This window comes from Oreochromis aureus, linkage group 19 (assembly GCF_013358895.1).
Source record: "Oreochromis aureus strain Israel breed Guangdong linkage group 19, ZZ_aureus, whole genome shotgun sequence".
Taxonomy (NCBI): Eukaryota; Metazoa; Chordata; class Actinopteri; order Cichliformes; family Cichlidae; genus Oreochromis; species Oreochromis aureus.
The window spans coordinates 10,680,182-10,702,182 of NC_052960.1; the positions used below are offsets into that span (position 1 = coordinate 10,680,182).

Below are 22,001 nucleotides of genomic sequence, written 5' to 3' on the forward strand. Positions count from 1 at the left end.
TACTAAGGTTCACATAACAGCAGCAGTGTCTCAAAGCGTCTGATCAAATCAACATGAATGCCTGTCATGGGTTTGCAGAAGTTTCTCTGCTCTAAGCTTTCCCAAGGTCTCATTTTATCCACCTTGGTGACATATCATACTGCTTTTTCACTGAGGTGAAGAGAGGACATGACTGCTTCTATTACAATATGAAGCAAAATTAGTGCACATATTTAATGCCTTTTAGATTTAGAAGTTTAAGGGAAACATTTAAAAAACAAAAACAAATAGAGCATATGTTTAATAATCAGTATATAGTACTCTTTCACTATAAGAAGCTTTGCAAGAGGAAAAATCTCATTTCATTGTTGTGAATGAAGATATTTTCTCTCCAAATTGATACAAATTTAATAAAAATAAAATTGGATCTGGTCAAAAAACAAAGACACGAATGATGGGATTTTCCTAAAATAATCAGCTAGAGACAAAAACAATGATTTATGATACCACATCATAATAAGAAATTATGAAAGGAAAGTTCTAAATAAAATGTAAAAACATTACAGAAACAATTATCAATTGTAAATACTGAAGATGGATTGTTTTGCTGAAATTATCTTGAAACTGGTGGACAACTATGCAGCCGGGACTGTTTGCCAACAGCAGTGTTAAACCAGGTCTTCTGTCCAGCGTGGGCAGTAACAAAGGTCAGTCCACAACAAATAATAGCAGAGAGATTCAGTGTCCAGTAGGCCAATCAGACCAATCAGTCTGGTCCTAATTCTTTTTCAGAAGAGCATTAACAAGTTTAATCTTTTTATGAAAGTTAAAATGTGGGGTAAACAAGGGAGGGGTTTTTTTCTCTTCCTATCTGCATAAGTTTATATGCAGACTAATCTGTTTAAAGTCCCACAACAATAAAACCTCACCTCAGTCAAAATAAGCAAACCGTTTAGAGCTGGAATGTATTATTTCATGCACTTGTTATAGGTGTAAGTGACTCAGCTGGTTCCTTTATGGCCTTGTTCCCCTTTAGCATGCTCTGTGTCTTGAAATCCATTTTTGCATTAGCTAATGATTTTCATCTCGGTTCATATCTCCAGTTTCTGGCAGAAACAATTATACCTATTATAACATGCCTCAGTGTTCCAACCCGACAACTTGGAGGAGGTAGTTGGGGAGAGGAATAATGGATGGATGGATGGATGGATGGATGGATGGATGGATGGATGGATGGATGGATGGATGGATGGATGGATGGCTCTCGCTCTGCAGGCCTACTTGTTGTTCCTAGAGTATTTAAAAGTAGAATGGGAGGGAGAGCCTTCAGTTTTCAGGCCCCTCTTCTGTGGAACCAGCTTCCAGTTTGGATTCGGGAGACAGACACTATCTCTACTTTCAAGATTAGGCTTAAAACTTTCCTTTTTGCTAAAGCATATAGTTAGGGCTGGACCAGGTGACCCTGAATCCTCCCTTAGTTATGCTGCAATAGACGTAGGCTGCCGGGGATTCCCATGATGCATTGAGTTTTTCCTTTCCAGCCACTCACTATGTGTTAATAGACCTCTCTGCATCGAATCATATCTGTTATTAATTTCTGTCTCTCTTCCACAGCATGTCTTTCATCCTGTTTTCCTTCTTCACCCCAACCGGTCGCAGCAGATGGCCGCCCCTCCCTGAGCCTGGTTCTGCCGGAGGTTTCTTCCTGTTAAAAGGGAGTTTTTCCTTCCCACTGTCGCCAGAGTGCTTGCTCATAGGGGGTCATATGATATGATTGTTGGGGTTTCTCTGTATTTATTATTGTGCGATCTATTGTACAATATAAAGCGCCTTGAGGCGACTTTTGTTGTGATTTGGTGCTATATAAATAAAATTGAATTGAATTGAATTGAATTGAATGGATGGATGGATGGATGGATGGATGGATGGATGGATGGATGGATGGATGGATGGATGGATGGATGGATGGATGGATGGATGCTATATTGCACTTACAAGCATGTTTTGTTTTGAGTGAGCAATGCTGCATCTCCAACAAGAGCTGCTCAGCAAACACATACACTACAGGTTGGTGAGAAAATAAATTGAAATCCTGAATGAGTGGAGTGACTTTACAGTCAGTGTATAGCAAAGGCTACTAAAGTTTTCTGAAGACCTTCCCATATACATTCATCAGACACTTTATTAGGCACACCTTGCTAACATTAGGTTAGACTTGCTTTTGCCTTCAGAAAGGCTTTAAGTCTTTGTGGCACAAAATCAACAAGATGATAGCATCGCACAGTTGCTGCAATCTTACATCCTTGATGCAATCTTACAACATCCCAAAGTTGCTCTATTGGATTGCGATCTGGTGACTGTGGAGGCCACTTAAGTGCAGTGAACTCACTGTCACATTCAAAAAAGCAGCTTTTGGTGATCTGAGTGTTGTGACATGGTGTGTTATCCAGCAGGAATCAGCTCTCTGAAGAAGGGTACACTGTGGTCACAAATGGATGGACATAATCTGCAACAATATTTAGGTATACTGTGGTGTTTAAACAGTCCTCATTTGGTACTAAGGGGCTCAAAGTGTGCCCAGGAAATGAACCCCACACCATTATAGTCTGAAATGTTGACACAAAATAGGATGAATATATGCTTTGTTGCAGCAGAAATCTGAGACTCATCAGACCAGGCAACATTTTTTCAGCCCTATATTCTAATCCACTTAAGTCAGCCTGTTCAACCGTAGTCTCATTTTCCTGTTCTAGGGTGACAAGAGTGGCACCTGGTGTGGTCTTCTGCTGCTGTAGACCATCTGCTTCAAAGTTTGTTGTGCATTCCAAGATGCTCTTCTGCATACCTTGGGTGTAACAAATGGTTATTTGAGTTACGGTTGCCTTTCTATCAGCTTAAAGCAGTCTGTCCAGTCTTCTCTGACGTCTGCTATCAACAAGGCATTTTCACCATGAGAACTGCTGCTCATTGCATAGTTTCTCTTTTTTGGATCCATTCTACTTTTGTGGGAAAGCAGAAGATTATTTCCGTTTCTAAAAGACTCAGACCAGTCTGCCTGGCACCATCAACCACAGTCATTTAAATCACATTTGTCCTTTTTCTGATGCTCAGTTTGAACTTCGGCAGGTCATCGTGACCATGTACACAAATACACGGAGTTGGTGCTATGTGATTGGCTGCTTAGATATTTACAGGTGTTCCTAAGAAAGTGAGCAGTGATTAGGATGTGTTTTATTTATAGTTGCCTAAAATTCTGAGTTTGGCCTTACTCATTACTTTGGCATGTAAGTGAAAAAATAGCCATGAGCATCATAAAGCATATGTGTAATACTGTAATACTGAAAAAAAAAGACCCCCCCTCCCCCCCAAAAAAAGCAAACAAACAAACAAACAACAAAAGAAACAAAAAAATCATCTACCACATTATCTTGCCTAAACTGGCATCATCATGTAAGCCCAAACACTCCAGTGCTATTACTCATAAAAGAAGTTTGAGAAAAACGCTTTAATGAAAGAAATGCAGCTTAACAGATAAACACATTATTAGTTTATCTTTTATTGTTTCACAGTCAGAAGTCACACTGTAAGGGGTCAAGCTTTTGAAGCAGCCTTTTTTAAAATGAATCTTGTATTTTAGACAGACTGTTGTGTGTTTGTCTGCCCTGCTCATGATATTCTGCCCACACGCCTCAGTTTAAACACCAAATCGAATTAAGTCTGTTTTGCTCAAGAGGTACATTTGACCAGTCAGCTGATTTTCATTTTCAAGAAAACTTCTTTGTCAACTTTAAAATATTTGATCATTTCCATACGCTCTATGCTGTTATGAAATATTGTTTGTGTTGGACTAGTAACAGATCAGCTGATCAACACTAAGTACCAAAAAAGAAACCCTCAGAGATTAAGGGTGTAATGGCAGTCCTGACACTATCCCACATGATGCCTCCTGATGTCTTATGCATCAAGTTTTCTGTTACTCTAGGCAGCGACATTAAATCAACCAGTTATTCCATAAAATTTACCCATAGAAAACATTACGCAGTGCTTGAATTTTACACATTGGTTAAAACAGTATCTGCATGTCTGATTGTTGTCCTGAAACCTTGTTTTCAAAAAAAAAAGTAAACTGAAATGTTTGAAAATCATTTAAACTCCATGTTTAACTAATAACAATCAAATTAAAATTGAGAAATTGGATTGTTTTTTGAGGGAATTTGAATAAAACAACTGAGTACATGTTAAAGAAACCAGTTTGAGATGATGTGATCTTTGTGGCATGATGCATTTTTCTGTTGGAACCAGCCATCAGAAGATGGCACGCTGTGGTCATGAAGGGATGGAGATAATGACAAAGTGTGTCAGAATATACCCCCAACACCACTGAACAACCAGCAGAACCTTGAACGACTTATTTAAGGCATAATGAGTCCAATCTTTAATGTTGTTTACAACAAATTTTGACTCTGCTCATCAGTTAAGATGTTTTTCCAATCTTCTAGAGTTCAATTTTGGTGCACCTATAGGAATTATACCCCAAGTTTCCTGTTCTGAGATGACAGGAGTGGGGCTGTAGCCTATCTACCTCAACACTCGACATGTTGTGCATTCAGAGATGCTCTTATGATTACTATAGTGGTAATGAGTGGTTATTTGTCTCCCTATCAGTCCTTCTTCTCTGACCTATAGCATCAGGTATTTCCACTCAGAGAACTGACATTCACTGGATATTTTCTATTTTTAGACCATTCTCTTTAAACCCTCAAGATAGTTGTACAGGAAAATCTGAGCAGATCAGCAGTTTCTGAAATATTCAGACTAGCCAATTAGCACCAAGAAACATGCCACATTCAGATTTGCTTAAAACACCTTTCTTCCCCATTTTGATGCTTCAGCAGGTCATCTTGATCAGGCCTACATCGATTGGCTGCAATTACAAGCAATTAACATGTGTTCCTAATAAAGTGGCTGGTGAGTGTAATGTAGGCCATGTGGAGTGAACAGTAATTAACCTCAATATGAAAGTACTTTTAAAAATGATTTACTTTGCTATGGGGTTTTTTTTGTTGTTGTTTTTTTGGAGAAATGTCGTACAATTGTTGAACGATTTGCCCATAAGTCAATTTTACTGTTTTTAAGATTCCGACTTAATAACAGTAATAACAGTAATATTGGGTTGAAGTTTTAATATCTGGTCATGTTAACAATCATGTTAATATCTTTCTTTTAGCATTTTATATATACTGTGTTTAAGTAAGGCTGGCAACTTGCTATTTAAAAGTCCACTTCTTCCCATTCTCTAAAAGATGTTTTAGTAATACAGCTGCCCATTTTAATGTTATTAAATAAGTTATTAAGACATACATTTGTTTTCCCCAGAACTCTTCCCACTTATTATAAATTATTGTTAAAAATGTTATACATAAAGAGGATTGTTCTAATGATAAGGATGTAGGTTTTAACATGCTGTCCAAAAACTGGACAAAAGCATCTCCCTAGAAATATTTGCAGGGCAGCTGATGTAATGGCAACTTTATCAACAGGCCAGTTCAAGAGGTTGTGACATTTTCCCCAGACACTGACCCACAATGTCCAGCCGCAACTTCATAAACCACTTTTGATGCTCATGGGCCTATATGACATTTGTTATAATGAAATCTGTCTGCTTATTTGTCAGACTGAATGTGCCCTACAGTGACTACAGTGGTTTTTGATACATAAAATGATCGCAAAATTTGGTGATCAACATGTATTCTTTTCATTGTGCAGGTTATTGCATGTGCTTTACAAAGGGCTGTGCCTATTGAGTAATTGGAGGAATGCTATAACTATTATATATATAATAGGCAGCCAGTAGTTAATTTTAACTATTTTTAACTGTTAACCATTTTTTTAAAGATTTAAATAGTTAAAAAAGAACATTCCTAGTTCCAAAATTCCTAGTTTTTTTTAAATAATAAAATTAGTTATAAAATCCACTTTCCGAATAGCCAAAGTGTTAAACAGCAACAGACTTTCTTATTTATTCATGCATTTGCAGCATCCGTTTCCTATGAAAATATCCTTTAAACCTTTAAGATAGCCGCTCGTTGTTCAGTGCATCAGCGGGCTAGTGCATCCTCACTAGTGCAGGTTTATGCTTGTTGCTGGGACATTCTCTTCAGTAATCTGAGAGCAGGCTGTTTTCTCTGCAGTTCTTTTTTTTTTTTTCAATGCAGAGAGAGGCGGGCCGAGCCGGGCCGGGTCAGCTGGCTCATATGGCTTCATGTGATTCTGCAGGGAGGTGTTAATCTAAGAGGAAAGAGTTTTTCCAGCATCCAGACTACACCATTTGAGAGCTGACCGCCTTCTGTGGCTCAGCTGAGCTACCGGCCTGTTTTTCTTGTGGGATATTCGTTTCACTTGTGTGGCTCATTCCGGATAGCGACGCGCTGCAGTTCAGATAATGGGAGACACTCAGTCTGCGCAACGTGCGGGCAAGAAGGATGCAGAGGAGGAGGAGGAGAGCGCAAAAGTGAATGATGTTCAAACTGTGGAGGATACTGAAGACAAGGTAACATATCCCAAGAGCCCCAAATTGTTCCTTTACGGCTGTATTAACTTTGCAACAATGATTTAGCTTGTCCTCTTTACCAATCAGTGGTTTTCATTAGATTCATTATGGTGACAGAGAACAAACAGTCGGCGCTTTGAAAGATGAAAAAATGCTGAGGCTGGATTTTGTTGTTGTTGTCGGGACGGTGCACACGCTGCATGCCAACACATCAATTAACGTCAGAATAAAAGCAAAAGTCCTTGTCCCTTCAAAGTGGATGAGTGCATCCGGCCACACCAGGACACTGGCGAGTAATATGATTATTTTTAAGCTTTTCTGTAACAGGAAGCACTACTGATTGATTTATATATTGTGCTGGGTGCACAACAGCCTAGTGTCATTTCTCCTTAAACATAAAGACAAAGAAAATAAAAGGAAAAATATGTAATATGTGATGCATTTCATATGTATATGTCCCACATTGACTGAAACGCTTTTTGGCCCCATTTTCCTTATACAGCAAGATTTGCAAAATGTGAAAAAGAATAATAATAGTAAATCATAGCCTGAGTCTTACAACACAAAACCATTTACTGTAAAAGTTGTTGTTGTTTTTTTTAAAAGTTGTTAAATGTATTGTGTGCAGTGCCTCATGTTGAAATTGTGAGTAAATTTAATGGCCCTTGACTGCTGGCTTTTGGCTCTTGAGGCTACCTGATAACTTACATAGTATTACTCTTCTGAATACTCGCTTTTTACTATTTCATTGATGTCGCAGAGGTTTTCATTTACTGTAGATGAAAGAGGAAACAGCATGGAGGAATGATGACCTTTCATTCTTGGAGTGAACCAAATAAAGCCCATGGGAGAGATGGAATTTCCCTCCTGCTGGACTAAGGAGAAAACAACATTGATTATTAGTGTACAACATTATAACAGCTCATGCTGATGAGGATGTCAATTAGCACTGTCCTGTAAGAATCGGTAGAGAAATTGATGCTTTTTATTGGCGAATTTTGTGTTGATTTGATGATATATTCAACCATGCTGAATGTTATTAAGGTGGAGACATGACACTGCTGTAAGAAATCACGTGCTTAAGCTTGGAAGTGGGGTGTTAAAAAGAAAGAAAAAATATTAATCCCAATATGTTGTATTTAAGTTGTGCTAATGGGACAATACTACTGATGATTATTATGGCCTTTAACTATCTAAAACTAGGTTGTTTTGCCTTCTGTTGCTATTAGTTTTGGGCTCTTGGTGAACTCGGATAGTCCGTTTAAATTCTGTTTAAATTAGATAAAGCACTTAAAATAAGGCAACATTATAACATGAATAAACAGATAGGCAAAACTCTGTACATCTAATAAATTGGTTAAAAAAGTTGAAAAGCTTATCTTGGAAATAATATCATGGTCTGATGTACTTACAGTTGTTTATTTAGGTTTCTTTTGCACACTATTGGGTGCAGTTAAGTTTCTTATTCCCTAAACCCTGCTCAGACATTCCCAACTAATCTGACTCATGGATTTAGGATTGGAAAAATTAGGAGCGTTAACTCTAAGGCTGCCACAAAACCTAGCCAATAGTAACTGGTCTATATTGTTTCTATAGGTCTTTGGCATCCCTGCTAATTACAGATGGAAATTCTACAGAGGTTCAAGCTAGACTTGTTAAATATTTTTCGTGCCACGCACACATGAGCAGGGATTTATTGTACATTCAGTTTTGTGCTTTTTTTCAGCCTCTCAAAACCAATGGGCAGATCTCTGAGATAAATGGAAAAGCAGATGGCTCTATAGCAGCACTCAATGGTCACTGCAAAGACGAGATTTCTGCAGAGGGTGGGTATTCATAATTTGTCTATTTCTGCCAGCACGGTTTCAATAGAAGCGTGAGTTGTTGGGTTCTAGGTGAAAGAATCTGTTAGCACACTGGGCCAATTTTGTTTTTGCAATCAAAAGTATTTTAATGATTAATTTAATTGTTGGTTTAACTGTCCTTTCTCCAGACAAAGATGTTGCAAAGACAGAAAAGTCCCCTAAAGAAGAAAAAACTCCAGTGGAAAGTGTTGACATCAATGCAAAAACATCACCAGATGAAGCTGATGCAAATGAAGTTGAAAAAGTAGAAATTATTGAAATGGAAGAAAAGGAGAATGACATCAATGAAAGTTTTAGAAATTTTTTCAGCAACATTGGTTTGAAATTGACAGTTAAAAAAGGCTCTGGTGAAAAGGCTGAAACAGATGTGCCTGAGGAAGTACCAAACATACCAGAGGAGGTCAAAGATAATGCACAAGAGGTCAAAAGTGAAAATGAGGAACAGAGTGTGGATCTAAACACAGCACAGGAAGCAAATGAATATGATTCAACAACATGTCCCAGTCTGACAGATGGTATATCAGAGAATATTCCAGAAAATGCAGACATAAAGGAAACAGAAACCAAAGAGGAAGCTGAGCATGATAATGATGATGCAAGAACAACTTCACCTGCTGTAAATGAAGATGGACACCAGGATACCACACAGGAACTGCATCCAGCATCCCCAATGATTACTGAAGAAAAGGTGGCTGAATCTCCATTAAAAAGGTTTTTTACCACAGGAATCTTTTCTAGTCTACGGAAGAAAAAGAAACTTGCAGAAGATGAGGTAACCGAGAAGGAACTGGTGGATATGGGGAAAAATGAGATTGCTGAAATAGCAGAGCAAGCAGTGGAAGAACAGGATAAGGAGGAGATTACTCTTGATACTGAGGCAGCTACAACTGAGAAAGGACTTGGAGAAGCTAAGATCATGCCTGCAGTAACCACTCAGAATAATGTTAAACCACCTTCCATGGAGAGATCAGATGGTGAGGGTGAAATGCTAAACTCTCAAGAAAAAGAAAAAGTTCAGGCGAGTCCCCTGAAGAAGCTAATGTCAGGCTCTAGTTTCAGGAGTCTTTCCAAAAAACAGAAAGCAAAGAAATCAAGTGACACAAAGATCACTGACTCTCAAGAACAAGTCTCTGATCAGCTGCTGTCTTCAACAGAGTCGGCTGAAAATCAGAAAGACGAAAGTCCTGCACAACCCTCTGCACCGGCAGCAGAAGAAGAGGACAGTGCATGGGCAGCCTTCAAAAAACTTCTGACTCCAAAAAAACGTAACAAGACGCCTTCGTTGAGCAATGAACAGGCACAAATCTCAGGTTCAGTAGATGAGGCAAAACCAAGTGAAGGTGAGCAAATATCAGATCACAGCACAGAAGAAGGAAAAAAAAGGAAAGACTCATCTGTGTCATGGGAAGCTGTTTTGTGTGGATCTGGAAGAAGAAAAAGCCGAAAATCATCTGACTCAGAAGAAGAAACATCCCAAAATAGCAAGCAAGACAGTGGACTTAAACAAGGTGCAGAATCACCACTAGAAAGATCTAATGAGGCCCAAGAAATAAAAGAAGGAAGTCCTCCAGAGAGTGATGGGGAGTCAACATGGAAATCATTTAAAAAACTTGTCACCCCCAAAACAAAAGCCAAGGATCTGGATGAAAGCAAAGATATCATTCCTTCTGACAATGAAGTTACTCAAGCTGAGTCCACGTTTTCTATTAAGAATCTCCTACCTGGAAGAAAAAAGAGAAAGCCTGCTGAAACGCTAGAACAAGTATCTTTAGATGAAGCCGACAAGGAAGCTTCAGATGATGAAGACTCTGAGACTCCAGCTGTGATTCCACTGTCAGAGTTTGCAGATGAAATGGGAGAAACCAAAGCAGATGTAGAAAGTTACATACCAGAAGTAACAGACAATGAAGTCCAGCTGGACTCCACTCCACCTTGTGATAGTCTTCCACTCGAAACACAAACGTCCCAAGACAATGAGGAAGCCTTAGAAAATGAGGTTCCTAAAACACTGGCTACACCTGCTCCAGTTGAAGAACCAGATGACGTTACAGAATCAATCAGTAAACACCAACAACTCAGTGATATTCCAGAGGAGGGAGTACTTACGGAGACGATGGCCACTCCGGCTTCAGGCATTGAGGAAGCAGCAAGAGATGACACTATAGCAGAGGACCTGGTCGAGATCACATCTGAAGCCATAACAGCTCCAGAGCCTGTTGATGTTACTGTGACAGATGAAACTGAGATGATCTCTGCGGTTTCCCAGTTATCAGACTCTTCAAAAACATCTGGTAACGCAACACCTGTCCCAGCTGAATACAGTGTCAACAACACAGAGTTGTTGCTAGAACAAGTTGCTGAAACCATCTCTGTAAGCACGCATGTAGTCCCAGTGACTTTAGAGCAGCCAAGTTCAGAAAGAATAGTTAGCTCTGTCTCGCCTCAATTACTTGAAACATTTGAAAAAGAACAGCCGAAAATCCTGGAAATACACAAAGGATCAGATGAAACAGTGGTAAACGCAGAGCTAAATGCTGAACCAATTGATGCAATTAATGAACTTGAGGCAACAGCCCAAACAGAGAGCATACCTGATGTTAACAAAGCTGTTTCAACAGAGATTGTATCTGAGATTGTATCTGAGGAGACTGACAATGCAGAAGTCACTGAAGATGAAGTTCATGAGGTCAGTGTTACACAGGTGCAAGAAAGCATTAAAGAATTAGAAGTTACTGATGACAGCCAACATGTGCTAGAATGCATTTCTGAAGAAAAGGAAGAGTTACCTCAGGAGACATTACCTGAAGGTGATGAAGTTGCCCCAGATAAAGGTTTTCTAGTTGTGGCAGATCAAGTAGAAGAAGATACCTCAAAGACTGAGACTCAAGAAGCAGAGTCAGCTCTTTTTGAGGCTGATGAAACTAAAGATGGAAGCATCGAGCAGGAAGCCCAAAGTTCGTGCTCCACGGGGGATCAGATCAATCAAAATATTACTGAGCAAAGTCAAATTGAAGCTGAACCTTCTCTGGTGGTGGATGAGTTAGAAGCACTGGCAAATGTAGAAAAAGATGTAAAAGCTTCAGAAGAGGATACTGTTCAGTCACTTGAAGAGGAAGCACCATCGTTAGAGGACATACCACCAAGAGAAATAGTTACAGACGATTCCAAGCAGACAGAGCATCTTGCTGAAGTGACTGTTGAGCCAGAAGACAGACAAACACAGGCTGAAGCTCCTAAAACAGATGATCACGAAGTGAAAGATGTAGTGGAAGTTGAGCAAAAAGCCACAGCAACTGCAGAAGAGGATAAAGTTCAATCACCTGAAGAAGAAGCACCGTCCTCAGAAGATGTTCCACCAGCAGAAAGCATAGATGAATTCAAACCAATAGGAGAGCATCTCACTGAAGATGAAGTTTCCATTGAGCCAGAAACTAAAGAGACACAGTCTGAAGTTTCTGAAGTTACAGAAGTGCCAGAAGGTATTCAAGCCACAACATTACAATCAGAAGAGGATAGGATTCAAGAAGAAATACAAAGCTCACAGGACATTCAGGCTGCTGAACCAGTAACAGATGAATCCAAACATACAGGGGAGCATCTCACTGAAGTGACCGATGAGCCGGAAACTAAAGAGCCACAGTCTGAAGTCTCTGAAGTTACAGAAGTGCCAGAAGGTATTCAAGCCACAACATTACAATCAGAAGAGGATAGTATTCAAGAGGAAATACAACCCTCGCAGGACATTCAGGCTGCTGAACCAGTAACAGATGAATCCAAACAGACATCAGAGCATCTCAGTGAAGGTGAAGTTTCTAATGAGCCAGAAATTAAAGAGCCACAGCCTGAAGTTTCCAAAGTTACAGAGGTGTCAGAAGGTGTTCAAGCCACAACACTGGAATCAAAAGAGGACAACTTTCAAGAGGAAATACAACCCTCACAGGACATTCAGTCGGCTGAACCAGTAATATATGAATACAAATATACAGGAGAGCATCTCACTGAAGGTGAAGTTTCTAATGAGCCAGAAATTAAAGAGCCACAGCCTGAAGTTTCCGAAGTTACAGAGGTGTCAGAAGGTGTTCAAGCCACAACACTGGAATCAGAAGAGGACGGTGTTCAAACAGAAATACAACCTTCAGAGGGCATTCGGTCTGCTGAACCAGTAACAGATGAATCTAAAGAGTTAGCAGAGAATCTCATTGAAGTGACTGATGAGATTAAAAAAAAAGAGCCACAGCCCGAAGTTTCTGAAGTTCCAGAGGTACCAAAAGTTCTTCAAGCAACATCACTGCATTCAGAAGAAGATAGTGTTCAAACAGAAATACAACCTTCAGAGGGCATTCGGTCTGCTGAACCAGTAACAGATGAATCTAAAGAGTTAGCAGAGAATCTCATTGAAGTGACTGATGAGATTAAAAAAAAAGAGCCACAGCCCGAAGTTTCTGAAGTTCCAGAGGTACCAAAAGTTCTTCAAGCAACATCACTGCATTCAGAAGAAGATAGTGTTCAAACAGAAATACAACCTTCAGAGGACATTCGGTCTGCTGAACCAGTAACAGATGAATACAAACAGACAACACAACATCCCACTGAAGTGACCGATGAGATTCAAAACAAAGAATCACTGCCTGAAGTTCCAGAAAAAGTAGAAGCTGTACAAGCAGTCAGATTAGATTTAGAAGAGGGGAGTGGTGAGTCATGGGACAAAGAAGTAATATCAGAGGATGTTCCACCTGCAGAAAAAGATCAGCCCCAAGAGGCCAAAATGGTACCAATCACTGAAGATAAAGGTGAAGCACTGGATGATTCCATAACCAAGGATGTTCAAGAACCAGCAGTGTTACAAGTGGTACAAGCCGTCACATTAGATTCAGAGGAAGGTCAACCTCAAGGAACTGAAGATGAGGTGATATCCAAGGATATGGGGGCAATGGAAACAGTTACAGGTGAACCCAGGCAGAAAGCAGTTGACCTAATGGAACCAGAAGCATCACTGCCTGATGCAGAAGACAATGTTTCTGCAACTGACCGTGAAGCATCCAAGTCTGCAAATGCAGTTGCATCAAGTGTTCAGGTGTTTAGCACTCAGGAGCTTGAAACTGAAACATTGCTAGAAGATGTTCCAAAACCAGACACTGACAGCATTACAGATGAAACTGAGAAAAAGCAACCAGACCAGGATTTAGAAATAAACAAAGATCAGGTAACCGAAAGCATTCCACAAAATGATCAAGCTGAACACGAAGACAGAAAAGCTGAAGCTGTGGATGAAACAGTAACAGCTGCTTATGTGCCTTCTGTGGAAGAAGAAGAAAAAGAAGCAAGTAATGATCAGGTCCATGAAGAGACTTGTGTTGACAGTGCTGAAGCTTCAGAAGAACCCAAATATGATGAGGATGTTAGTACAGCCCAAGTAAGTGTTGAGGGAGAAAAAGCTGATGAACTTCAAGGCACTAAGGTAATCACTGCTGCCACTGAGCATGCTGTAGTGATGCAAGTAATAACATGTAATCTAAAAGATGTTTCAGCAGTAATACCTGATGTTTTGATTGAGGAAACAACTGAGATTCGAGAACACTTGATAGAAAGAAAAGCAAGTGAGATGGAAGTAAAGGACACTTTTGAGACTACAACACCATTAGAGAAGGACAATGTCATTAACACAGCAGAAGAAGGCAGTGTGGTTGTTATGATGCATGTTCCATCACAAGAGTTTGACAACAATCACAGATTCCAAGTGCAAGTGGTGGATGTTGATATCAATTCAGCAGAGAATATCGTCAACACAATGATTGAGGTAGGGGTTACAGAAGCCAAAGAAGTTATTGATGTTTGTCATGAAACGCTTGAAAAAGTAGAAAATCTATCCGCCTCTACTGCAATCGAAGAGGAAGTGAATAACGAGGAAAACAATCTAACTGTTCAAGAAGTTATTCAACATGTAAAGGAGAATTTACCAGAGCCCACTCCTGAATCTGTGCCAGATGAGTTGGAACAAGAAGTTATAAAACAACCAGATGTTAGTGAGACACTTCAAAGTGCATCAAGTGAACCAGAGGATGAAAAAATGATGAAGGACAGTTCTGGGGAGCTCATGGAAGAAGAGGATGAAGGACATGGGATCCCAGCTGAGCAGAAAGAGTCTGAGGATCAATTGAAAACTTCTGATTTAGGTTTAGATATCTCTACCCATGATCACAAAGAGGATCTGGAAGAAACTAAAGCTGAGCAGCAAAAATCAGAGGTATGTGTGACAGCGGAGGATGCAACAGCACTATCTGAAGAATTAGCTAAGAAGAAAGATGGCGATACCACCACAGAAGCACAAAGACTACAAAGTACACAAAGCCAGATTGTTACACCAAATAACACAGGATTAGTAGCCCCCCAGAACACAGGTATGATCTCGTCAATAGGTAATGTAGAGTCTCCTTCAAGCCTGTCTTTAGAATTCAAACTTAATATACAGTTTGGGCAGCTAAAGGCGCCAGCATCCCCACCACCTCCTGCAGAACCTGTAAAACAGCTTCATGTGTCCGAAGCTGCTGTTCAGGCAGTAGAAGCAGTGGAACCTACAAACCTGATAAATGCAATGCAAAGAGTTGAGAGCGAGAAACAAATGGAGCTAATGGAAGTCGCTGTTCAGACAACAGAAATCACTGAATCAGAAGCTGTGGTCTCCCATCCGCCTAAACTTCAGGATGCTGCTGTCCAAGAAATGGAAACAACACAACCAGCAGAACAAGTTGAATCAAAGGAACCAATAATCTCCAAAATCCAGGCAGCAGAAACCACCAAACCGCTGAAGCAAATCACAGAGCCAGCAGAAAAATTAGATTTAACTGAAAGATCCATGATATCAAAACAGCCAGTGCTAGAGGCTGTTAGCATCCAGACAATAGAAACAATAGAACCAGTGGAACAAATTCAGTCAAAGCAATCGATAATTCCAGACATTCAGGCCACACAAACGACAGAACCTGTGATGCAAAAAGAGAAACGAGGACTGTTGATCAGTCATCCTGCAGTCTTCAAGGCTCGTAGCAAAGAAAAAACAGCAGAGGAGCCCATTAAACAAATAGAGGAGGAAAATGATGACGTGTGGCTGGATGCTGAGGAAGACATTTACACTCAAGAGGAAAAGGGGGCATCCCACATCCAAGTGGAAGAACCCACGGAGCCTCAAGCGGGAAGTGCACATGAGGAAAAAGATCCTGAATCTGAGTTTGAAATGGCACCTGATACCAAGAGTGAGGACGAGGAAAGTCACCAGAGAGTGCACGAAACAGGAGGAACAGGTGAAATTGAGAGTGAAGGTGAAGATTTTGCTGTTGCCCTGGAGTATCCAGTAATCACGACATGTGTCACTCAGGCAGAATGGGATTAACCTAACCCAGCTCAAGTGTTACTGAGTGGTAAGCCACTTCTCTTATTCTGTATATTTTCACAATCAAATTCAATTAAATGTATGCCCTTTTTTGTATTTCTTTTTGTAGGTGGGACAATCAAAAAGTAAAAGGAAGAAAGCTTCATAAAGCCATCAAAGCCTTTTATTTCACATTATGTTGCACCAAAATATTCTGATATTTATTAGCGAAACTAGCCTTAATTGCTAAGATTATTTTAATATTATACAGTATATGACTTAAGAGAGTGTTTTGGAAAGTGTGCATTGAAAAAAAAGGTTAATCTTCTCAGGGGGAATGAATTGTGATTTTTGAATGGTTTTAGAAGTGTGACGATGAGCTACTTCTACCACGCAGGGGCCTCAGTAAATTTAACTACCTGTTTGTCATGTAATGCAACTTCATTGCTAATTATGTCAGGTCTCTCCACTCATAATTCATACATTATTATGCCTAAGTTTTTGAATGGAATGTATATGTCAGTAAGTCAATAAGAATATCATAATATATTTGTTGAATCTTTTCACCTTTTATGGTAAAAAGCTTAAAAAATGTTCAGGTGTTATTCACAGACCACATTAAATCATGATGTATGTTACAGCACACAGAAACACCTTTTTATAAAAATTTGCAAAATGTAGATATTTAACAGCTTCCACAACACATAGTTTTTGCAATCAGTATTTCACTTATATACATGTTGCCACATGATTTAAAAAGTCAGACCTGAACATACTGAGGAGATACATTTATTATTATTATTATTATTATTATTATTATTATTATTATTATACGTGATCTTGTACATAATGAATATTTTAGTGATTAGAATTTTTACTGTGAGCAGTTTGAAAATAAGAGCATGGTGAGAGCATGGCATGAAGCAAGGTGTGACAGTGTTTCATTTAAAGCTCAACTTAATCAAATACGCAGTTAATCTAATTTTAATCAGCAGTGCCTTAAGCAATCATGTTTACTCAAACTTTTTTGTTCTCCTGTTCTTTAACAGGCTGTTTCTACCACTACAAAATAATAAAAAGTGGAAATTTTGATTATCTCAAAATTTCAAGTTAAGCTGAGAATTTGAGATACTAACCCTAAATTTAGACTTAGAGACAGGAAAAAATAAATCTAAGTGCCAGAAACAAGCCTCCTCACTAAGCTTGATGCCTGAGGCTCAGTAATCAAACTGCAACAGAGTGAGAGAAATAAGCTTGTGAAAGGGTATTTATGTTAGCTGTATGCTTTTATTTTGAAATCTTATTTCCATTACTGTCTGTTATGGACAATCCTTGCTTGTCTGATGTCACTAATATTGATTTATGTGTATTTATATATTTTCTGATATATTTACCAGTGTTTAATTAATAAAAAACTATTTTATTTGAATAAATTAATACATATAAATTCAAAGTACTTCAGTAATTATTTGTTTACTGCAAAAGAAAAGAAATCTGTTAATAATGTTTAACATCCAAACACTGAAGCTGAGAAATATTGAACATAAATACTTTATTCCCCATCTTTTATAACAGAGTTACAGTTGGTGTTTGGGACTCAGTAAATCTGGGTGCATTTCTACATCTTTTTTTCCCCCCTTTCTTTTTTAAATCAGCTGCAAGATCAGTGTCAAGATGTGGGAGTCCCTGCCTTCCCATGCAAATAAGACCTTTTAAAAATGTATCTTTGAGACTGACAAGAAAACACAGACGCTTTCACATGACGTAAAAAGAAAATTAAGAACATAAAGACAAAAAAAGTCCCAAAACATAAAGGTCAGATCATCACAAAAGATTAAAAATCTTCTTTTTTTTGCCTACTTTGATTTTTCTTTGTTTTTTTCACAGTAATAAAGAACAAATGTGTGTAAAATACTCCCTCCGCCCTCAGCCAAGATCCTCAGCAACAATTTATGAAATTCTTGATTTAAAAATTATTCATGGTTTTCAGAAAGTTGCTGATGTAACACATGAAGAGTAAACATATTCAGCGTGATCTAGGTCCCCTTCACGACTCAGTGCCTTTGCACAGTGCAGCATTCTTCTTTCATAGCTGCTTGTGCCCTTTTTAGAGTTGCTGTAGCTTCAGAGGAGCAGTTTAGAAGATCATTTTTGCGAGTTCAAACATAACCTACAAGAGAAACAAATGAGATGTACTCACTGTTAAACATCTCCGTGTTTTTTTAAAAGCATGAATAAAGGTTTGTTTTAAAAAAGCTGCATTCTTTGAGGCTTCTTGGTTGACCACTTTTACCTCAATCGTAATCAGGATGACTATCATCCACTCCAACCTCAAGCTGTGCTTCTCACTCAGGTGGCTCCTCATCAAGTCTGTCAGCTGCGTGCAATGTTCCAGCTTCTCATTCACAACCTAAAATGAGACAGATTATGAAGCTACATGGGCAAAAAATGATTGAGTGTTAACACAATAACCCAGCAGCGATGGTTTATCCTTTACATTGACTCTGCGGTTGATGCTGAGGAACTGGCACGTCTTATCGTAGAGTTTTTCTAGGTTTTCTCTGTCCCAGTAGAAATCGGGCGTGAGGAGGAGGTCAGATCTCAGGTTTATACAGTGTCTGTCAAAGCAGAGTGTAAATAAAAATACTAAAGTACGGCAATACTAGAAAAGCAAACAAACTGCAGTTTTTGCATTTAGAAATAACATGTATAATTACACAAAACTCAAGCTGTATTACTTGCTCATAAATAGTGAATACAAAAATAGAAAGGCTGTACTTTCCTGAATTTACCTTAATGTGAAAAGCTCTCCTATCTTCTGCATAACCTCTGCGGAGGACAGCTTGACTCTTTTCCCAGACTTGAGTGTCTGGGTGGGAAAGGAAAAAAAATTAGCATGCTGGCATTAGCGTTTTAGAAAAATGCCTCTCACGTGCATCTTCTAACACACAAACAACCTTTATAAATAATCAATTATTCATTCTTGCTGTTAAGTGTCCACTGTACCTCTGGAATTGATTGAATTGACTCTACAAAGCTGTCTAATGCTACCTCCCATATTGCCAACTTCACTGGAAAAGAAAGCACAGGGAGAAAGTTAGCAGCGTTCACAGGAAACAAACACATTTTTTATGATTCAGACTTAAAATACAGCTTCTCACCAGACAAACAAAGTGCATTTGAAAATGCAAATTTCTCCAAAACAGCTTCCTCTTGATCCATAATGTCACTCAGAATAAAGTTGCCACGCTCAAGCTTTGTATTTCCCCTGAGGTGGAAAAATGTGTCTGTTTAGAAACGTTACAGAGTCTGAAAGCACTAACAAAACAAAGCATGAGGTTCATCGTACTCTCCCACAGTGTAGTTAATCTCCTCATTTTCCCAGTGGACTAACGCTACTTCATAAGGCTGGATCTCATGGTGTTCCAGGATTCTCAAAATGTTTTTCATCTGTAAAGAGCGAGGGGAAATTACAGAGTTTAACAATAGTATAGTAGAAAAGTGAACTGGAAGTTAGATTAATTGCATTAATGGTAATGTTTGCTTACCGTTTTCTCCTCGACATTCCAGAAAACTACTGAGCCTTCTCTAAAAATTTAGGAAGTGGGACAAGTCAGTAACCCTTCCTCTCATGTTACAAAACAAACTATCGGTCCAAGGTAATCATGAGGCAAGCAGTCAAACAAGAACTCAAGAGCTGAACAAAACAACTTTTAAACTTAGAAACTTTAGACTGAGATCAGGCATTATGGAGCCAAAGAAGTATTAGTAACTACACTGCTGAAAAACGTTAAAGGAATGCTTGATTGTCAGCGTATAACAAAAAAGTCAGCTAAACTTCAGGGATAGCAACCTGTCAGTTAGAAAGCATAAACTATTAAGACTCAATTTCACCTGCTCTGGTGCAAATCAAAGGGACAGCAGGTGCAGGGGGAGACAACAACAAGACAACCCCCCAAAACGGGAATGGTTGCCACAGACCGTTGCCATCTCCTTGTCCTTGCTACTACTAGTAAGATGAGACGCTATCACCATCCCAGCCGGGTTGCACAAATAGTCCAACTCCTCCAGGATGGCAAATCCCATGGCAACAGAGTTTGCGTCTCTCAGCATAATCTCAAGAGTGTGGTGGAGATACCACAGGGAGAGCTGGACAGGGCTGTAAAAGGGCATTAACCCAACAGCAGGACCAGTATCTGCTCCTTTGTGGGAGGAAGAACGGGAGGTGGCCTACAAAACTTCACGTGCATGTTTTAAATCAAACTGTCAGAAACAGACTCCATGAGGGTGGCATGAGGGGCTGACATCCATCAGTGGGACCTGTGTTCACATACCAGCAGCATGCAGATCGAATAGCATTCACTAGAGATCAACAAAACTAAAAGGTTTATCAGTGGCGCTCCATTCTCTTTACAGATGAGAGCAAATTCACACTGAGCATATGTGGCAGGTAAGAGTCTGGAGATGCTGTGGCGAGCGTTATGCTGCATACAACATCCAGCATGAATGGTTTAGCAGGAGGTCAGTGATTGTCTGAGGAGGCATATCCTTGGAGGTTTACATAGACCTTCACAACCTTCTGTGACTGCTTAGACACAATGCATTGGGACCTGGATTCCTTGCCTCATGTAGCAAGAAGAGCATCAACAATTAAAAAAGGCACCACCGCCACTGATTAGCTTTGTGTAATCCAGACCCGAATCCAAATAACAATCTCGGCAATTGCATGTTTAGACTTGTGTGTGCATCTGATGCTGAGAAATAGATCACTGATACAGGCATACAGGCAAACCAAAGTACGCCTGTATCACCAAGTACTGACCAAACCAAATATCAATAATCCTCAATTTAAACCATATTTTTGACAATGTTTGAACAGAACTGACCTTTCTACAACAAAATAATACCAATAATATTGGAGACAAAGTCTAAACCAAAGCATGTCAGCATTACCTGAAGAAGAAGATTTGTGCATTGTCATCTGGTTTTGCAGCCATGTCTGTGCTTATCACCAGAACATTCGAGGCATCTGAAAATAAAACATGACGATCATGAAAGCCATCACTAATAATCTAATGCACAGCTGTATGACCTTTTCACTCATACCTCTGGGCAAATCTATCTCATGGAAGCCGTGGTTTATCAAGTCGTGAGAAAGTGTTGGCAAATGATACTGATCTGCTGTTGCAAAAGCAATGCACTGCATCATATCCTATGGAGACAAACAATTGAATCAACAAATAAAACAATACCAGGCACAGCTAAATAAAACATTTCTCTACACTAAGGTTAAATCACCTTGTCTTCACTGAGGGAAGGCTGGTTGGCTCTGGACGGCTGCTTCGTCCGTGGTCCCTTGGGTGCCCTTTTTCCAGGCACTGTTGCTGGTTTCAAACCTGGTTTCAACACTGACTTTACGAGGTTGGTTGAATACAAACTTATTTGTCCTCTTGCACAGTTAGAAAGTCTCCCAGGGTCAGTCAAAAACCCACTGCTAAGACTTTTACATCCACTCAAAGCAGGCAAAGAAACATGCCTTTTCTGCTCGTGCTGCTGATGAATAGAGTTTAAATGGCAGGTCCTGGAAAAGCTCCACGGAGCACAATGAGTCCTGGCCGAGGTTAAAACGCAGCCTGATCTGCTCCCTGCATGAAGCTGGGCTCCCAGTCTGGACCACAACGTCCGGAGAAGCATCTTCCATACACACTCGCCTACAGGTAAACTGCAACCAAAGGAAAGTGCACCTTTAGGTCACTGGAAGCACAGAACTATGTTAAACAACCAGATCAACTTAGCTAATGGACGTATAGTTATATTGTTACACGTCAAATCTAAAGTATAGACAGCAACAGGAATCAAAAGTGCATCAGCAAGCAAAACACTCGTATATCCTGCAAACTAATTAGGATAATACATTCAGCAGTACTGCGGCTCCATGCCTGGAGCTAACTTCTGTATACATGCCAGCCGCAGACAATTCAGTGAGTAGAAAACGTCAGGAGTTTCTTCGCTTACCAGGTTAGAAAAAACAAAATACGATGTTAAATTAATTCACGAAGTCCAGCTACCTTCAGTGTTTACAGTCTTGTATACATTCAAAGGCGGCGTGTTTGCTCCTCGTCGCTTGTTTCCTGCTCGAAGTGACGCAATACAAGTAGTCACATTATGCCCTCATCTCTGACTTGAAGGTAGAGCGTTTCCATTTTAAGCTGAACTTTATTTCTTACTAAAACTTCAAAAT

At 39.5% G+C, this 22,001-nt stretch overlaps 2 protein-coding genes across 3 annotated transcripts; one reads left to right on the forward strand and one right to left on the reverse strand.

The window, feature by feature from the left end:
• The first annotated feature begins 6,270 nt into the window (after positions 1–6,270).
• On the forward strand, positions 6,271–17,213 carry akap12a (A kinase (PRKA) anchor protein 12a). Its single transcript, XM_039603570.1, has 4 exons — positions 6,271–6,529; positions 8,256–8,355; positions 8,523–15,809; positions 15,891–17,213. Exons 1-3 carry the CDS (start codon positions 6,422–6,424, stop codon positions 15,779–15,781), a joined length of 7,467 nt encoding a protein of 2,488 aa, XP_039459504.1. The 5' UTR covers positions 6,271–6,421; the 3' UTR covers positions 15,782–15,809; positions 15,891–17,213.
• An 82-nt stretch (positions 17,214–17,295) lies between these two features.
• On the reverse strand, positions 17,296–21,915 carry rmnd1 (required for meiotic nuclear division 1 homolog). 2 transcript variants are annotated; one of them, XM_031737117.2, is made up of 12 exons: positions 21,829–21,915; positions 21,059–21,482; positions 20,867–20,972; positions 20,714–20,789; positions 19,309–19,348; positions 19,110–19,210; positions 18,922–19,028; positions 18,767–18,831; positions 18,553–18,629; positions 18,258–18,378; positions 18,054–18,170; positions 17,296–17,930 (listed from the first exon to the last, which is right to left on the reverse strand). In XM_031737117.2, the coding sequence occupies exons 2-12, from the start codon at positions 21,452–21,454 to the stop codon at positions 17,898–17,900; spliced, it is 1,239 nt and encodes a 412-aa protein (XP_031592977.1). In that variant the 5' UTR covers positions 21,455–21,482; positions 21,829–21,915; the 3' UTR covers positions 17,296–17,897. The 2 variants fall into 2 exon arrangements, with proteins under 2 accessions (XP_031592977.1, XP_031592976.1); XM_031737116.2 differs by having other exon boundaries at positions 21,776–21,905.
• Between the last annotated feature and the right edge of the window lie 86 nt (positions 21,916–22,001).

What these genes read in the sequence shown, in the direction of transcription:
- rmnd1 (XM_031737117.2), bottom strand. Translation starts at nt 21,454, where the DNA reads ATGCTTCTCCGGACGTTGTGGTCCAGACTGGGAGCCCAGCTTCATGCA. An exon ending in GCACAAATCTTCTTCTTCAG is followed by an intron (nt 19,349 to 20,713) that starts GTAATGCTGACA and finishes CTAAATTTTTAG; the next exon opens with AGAAGGCTCAGTAGTTTTCT. An exon ending in GCATCAACCGCAGAGTCAAT is followed by an intron (nt 18,171 to 18,257) that starts GTAAAGGATAAA and finishes GTCTCATTTTAG; the next exon opens with GTTGTGAATGAGAAGCTGGA.
- akap12a (XM_039603570.1), top strand. Translation starts at nt 6,422, where the DNA reads ATGGGAGACACTCAGTCTGCGCAACGTGCGGGCAAGAAGGATGCAGAG. An exon ending in TGGAGGATACTGAAGACAAG is followed by an intron (nt 6,530 to 8,255) that starts GTAACATATCCC and finishes GCTTTTTTTCAG; the next exon opens with CCTCTCAAAACCAATGGGCA. An exon ending in AGACGAGATTTCTGCAGAGG is followed by an intron (nt 8,356 to 8,522) that starts GTGGGTATTCAT and finishes TCCTTTCTCCAG; the next exon opens with ACAAAGATGTTGCAAAGACA.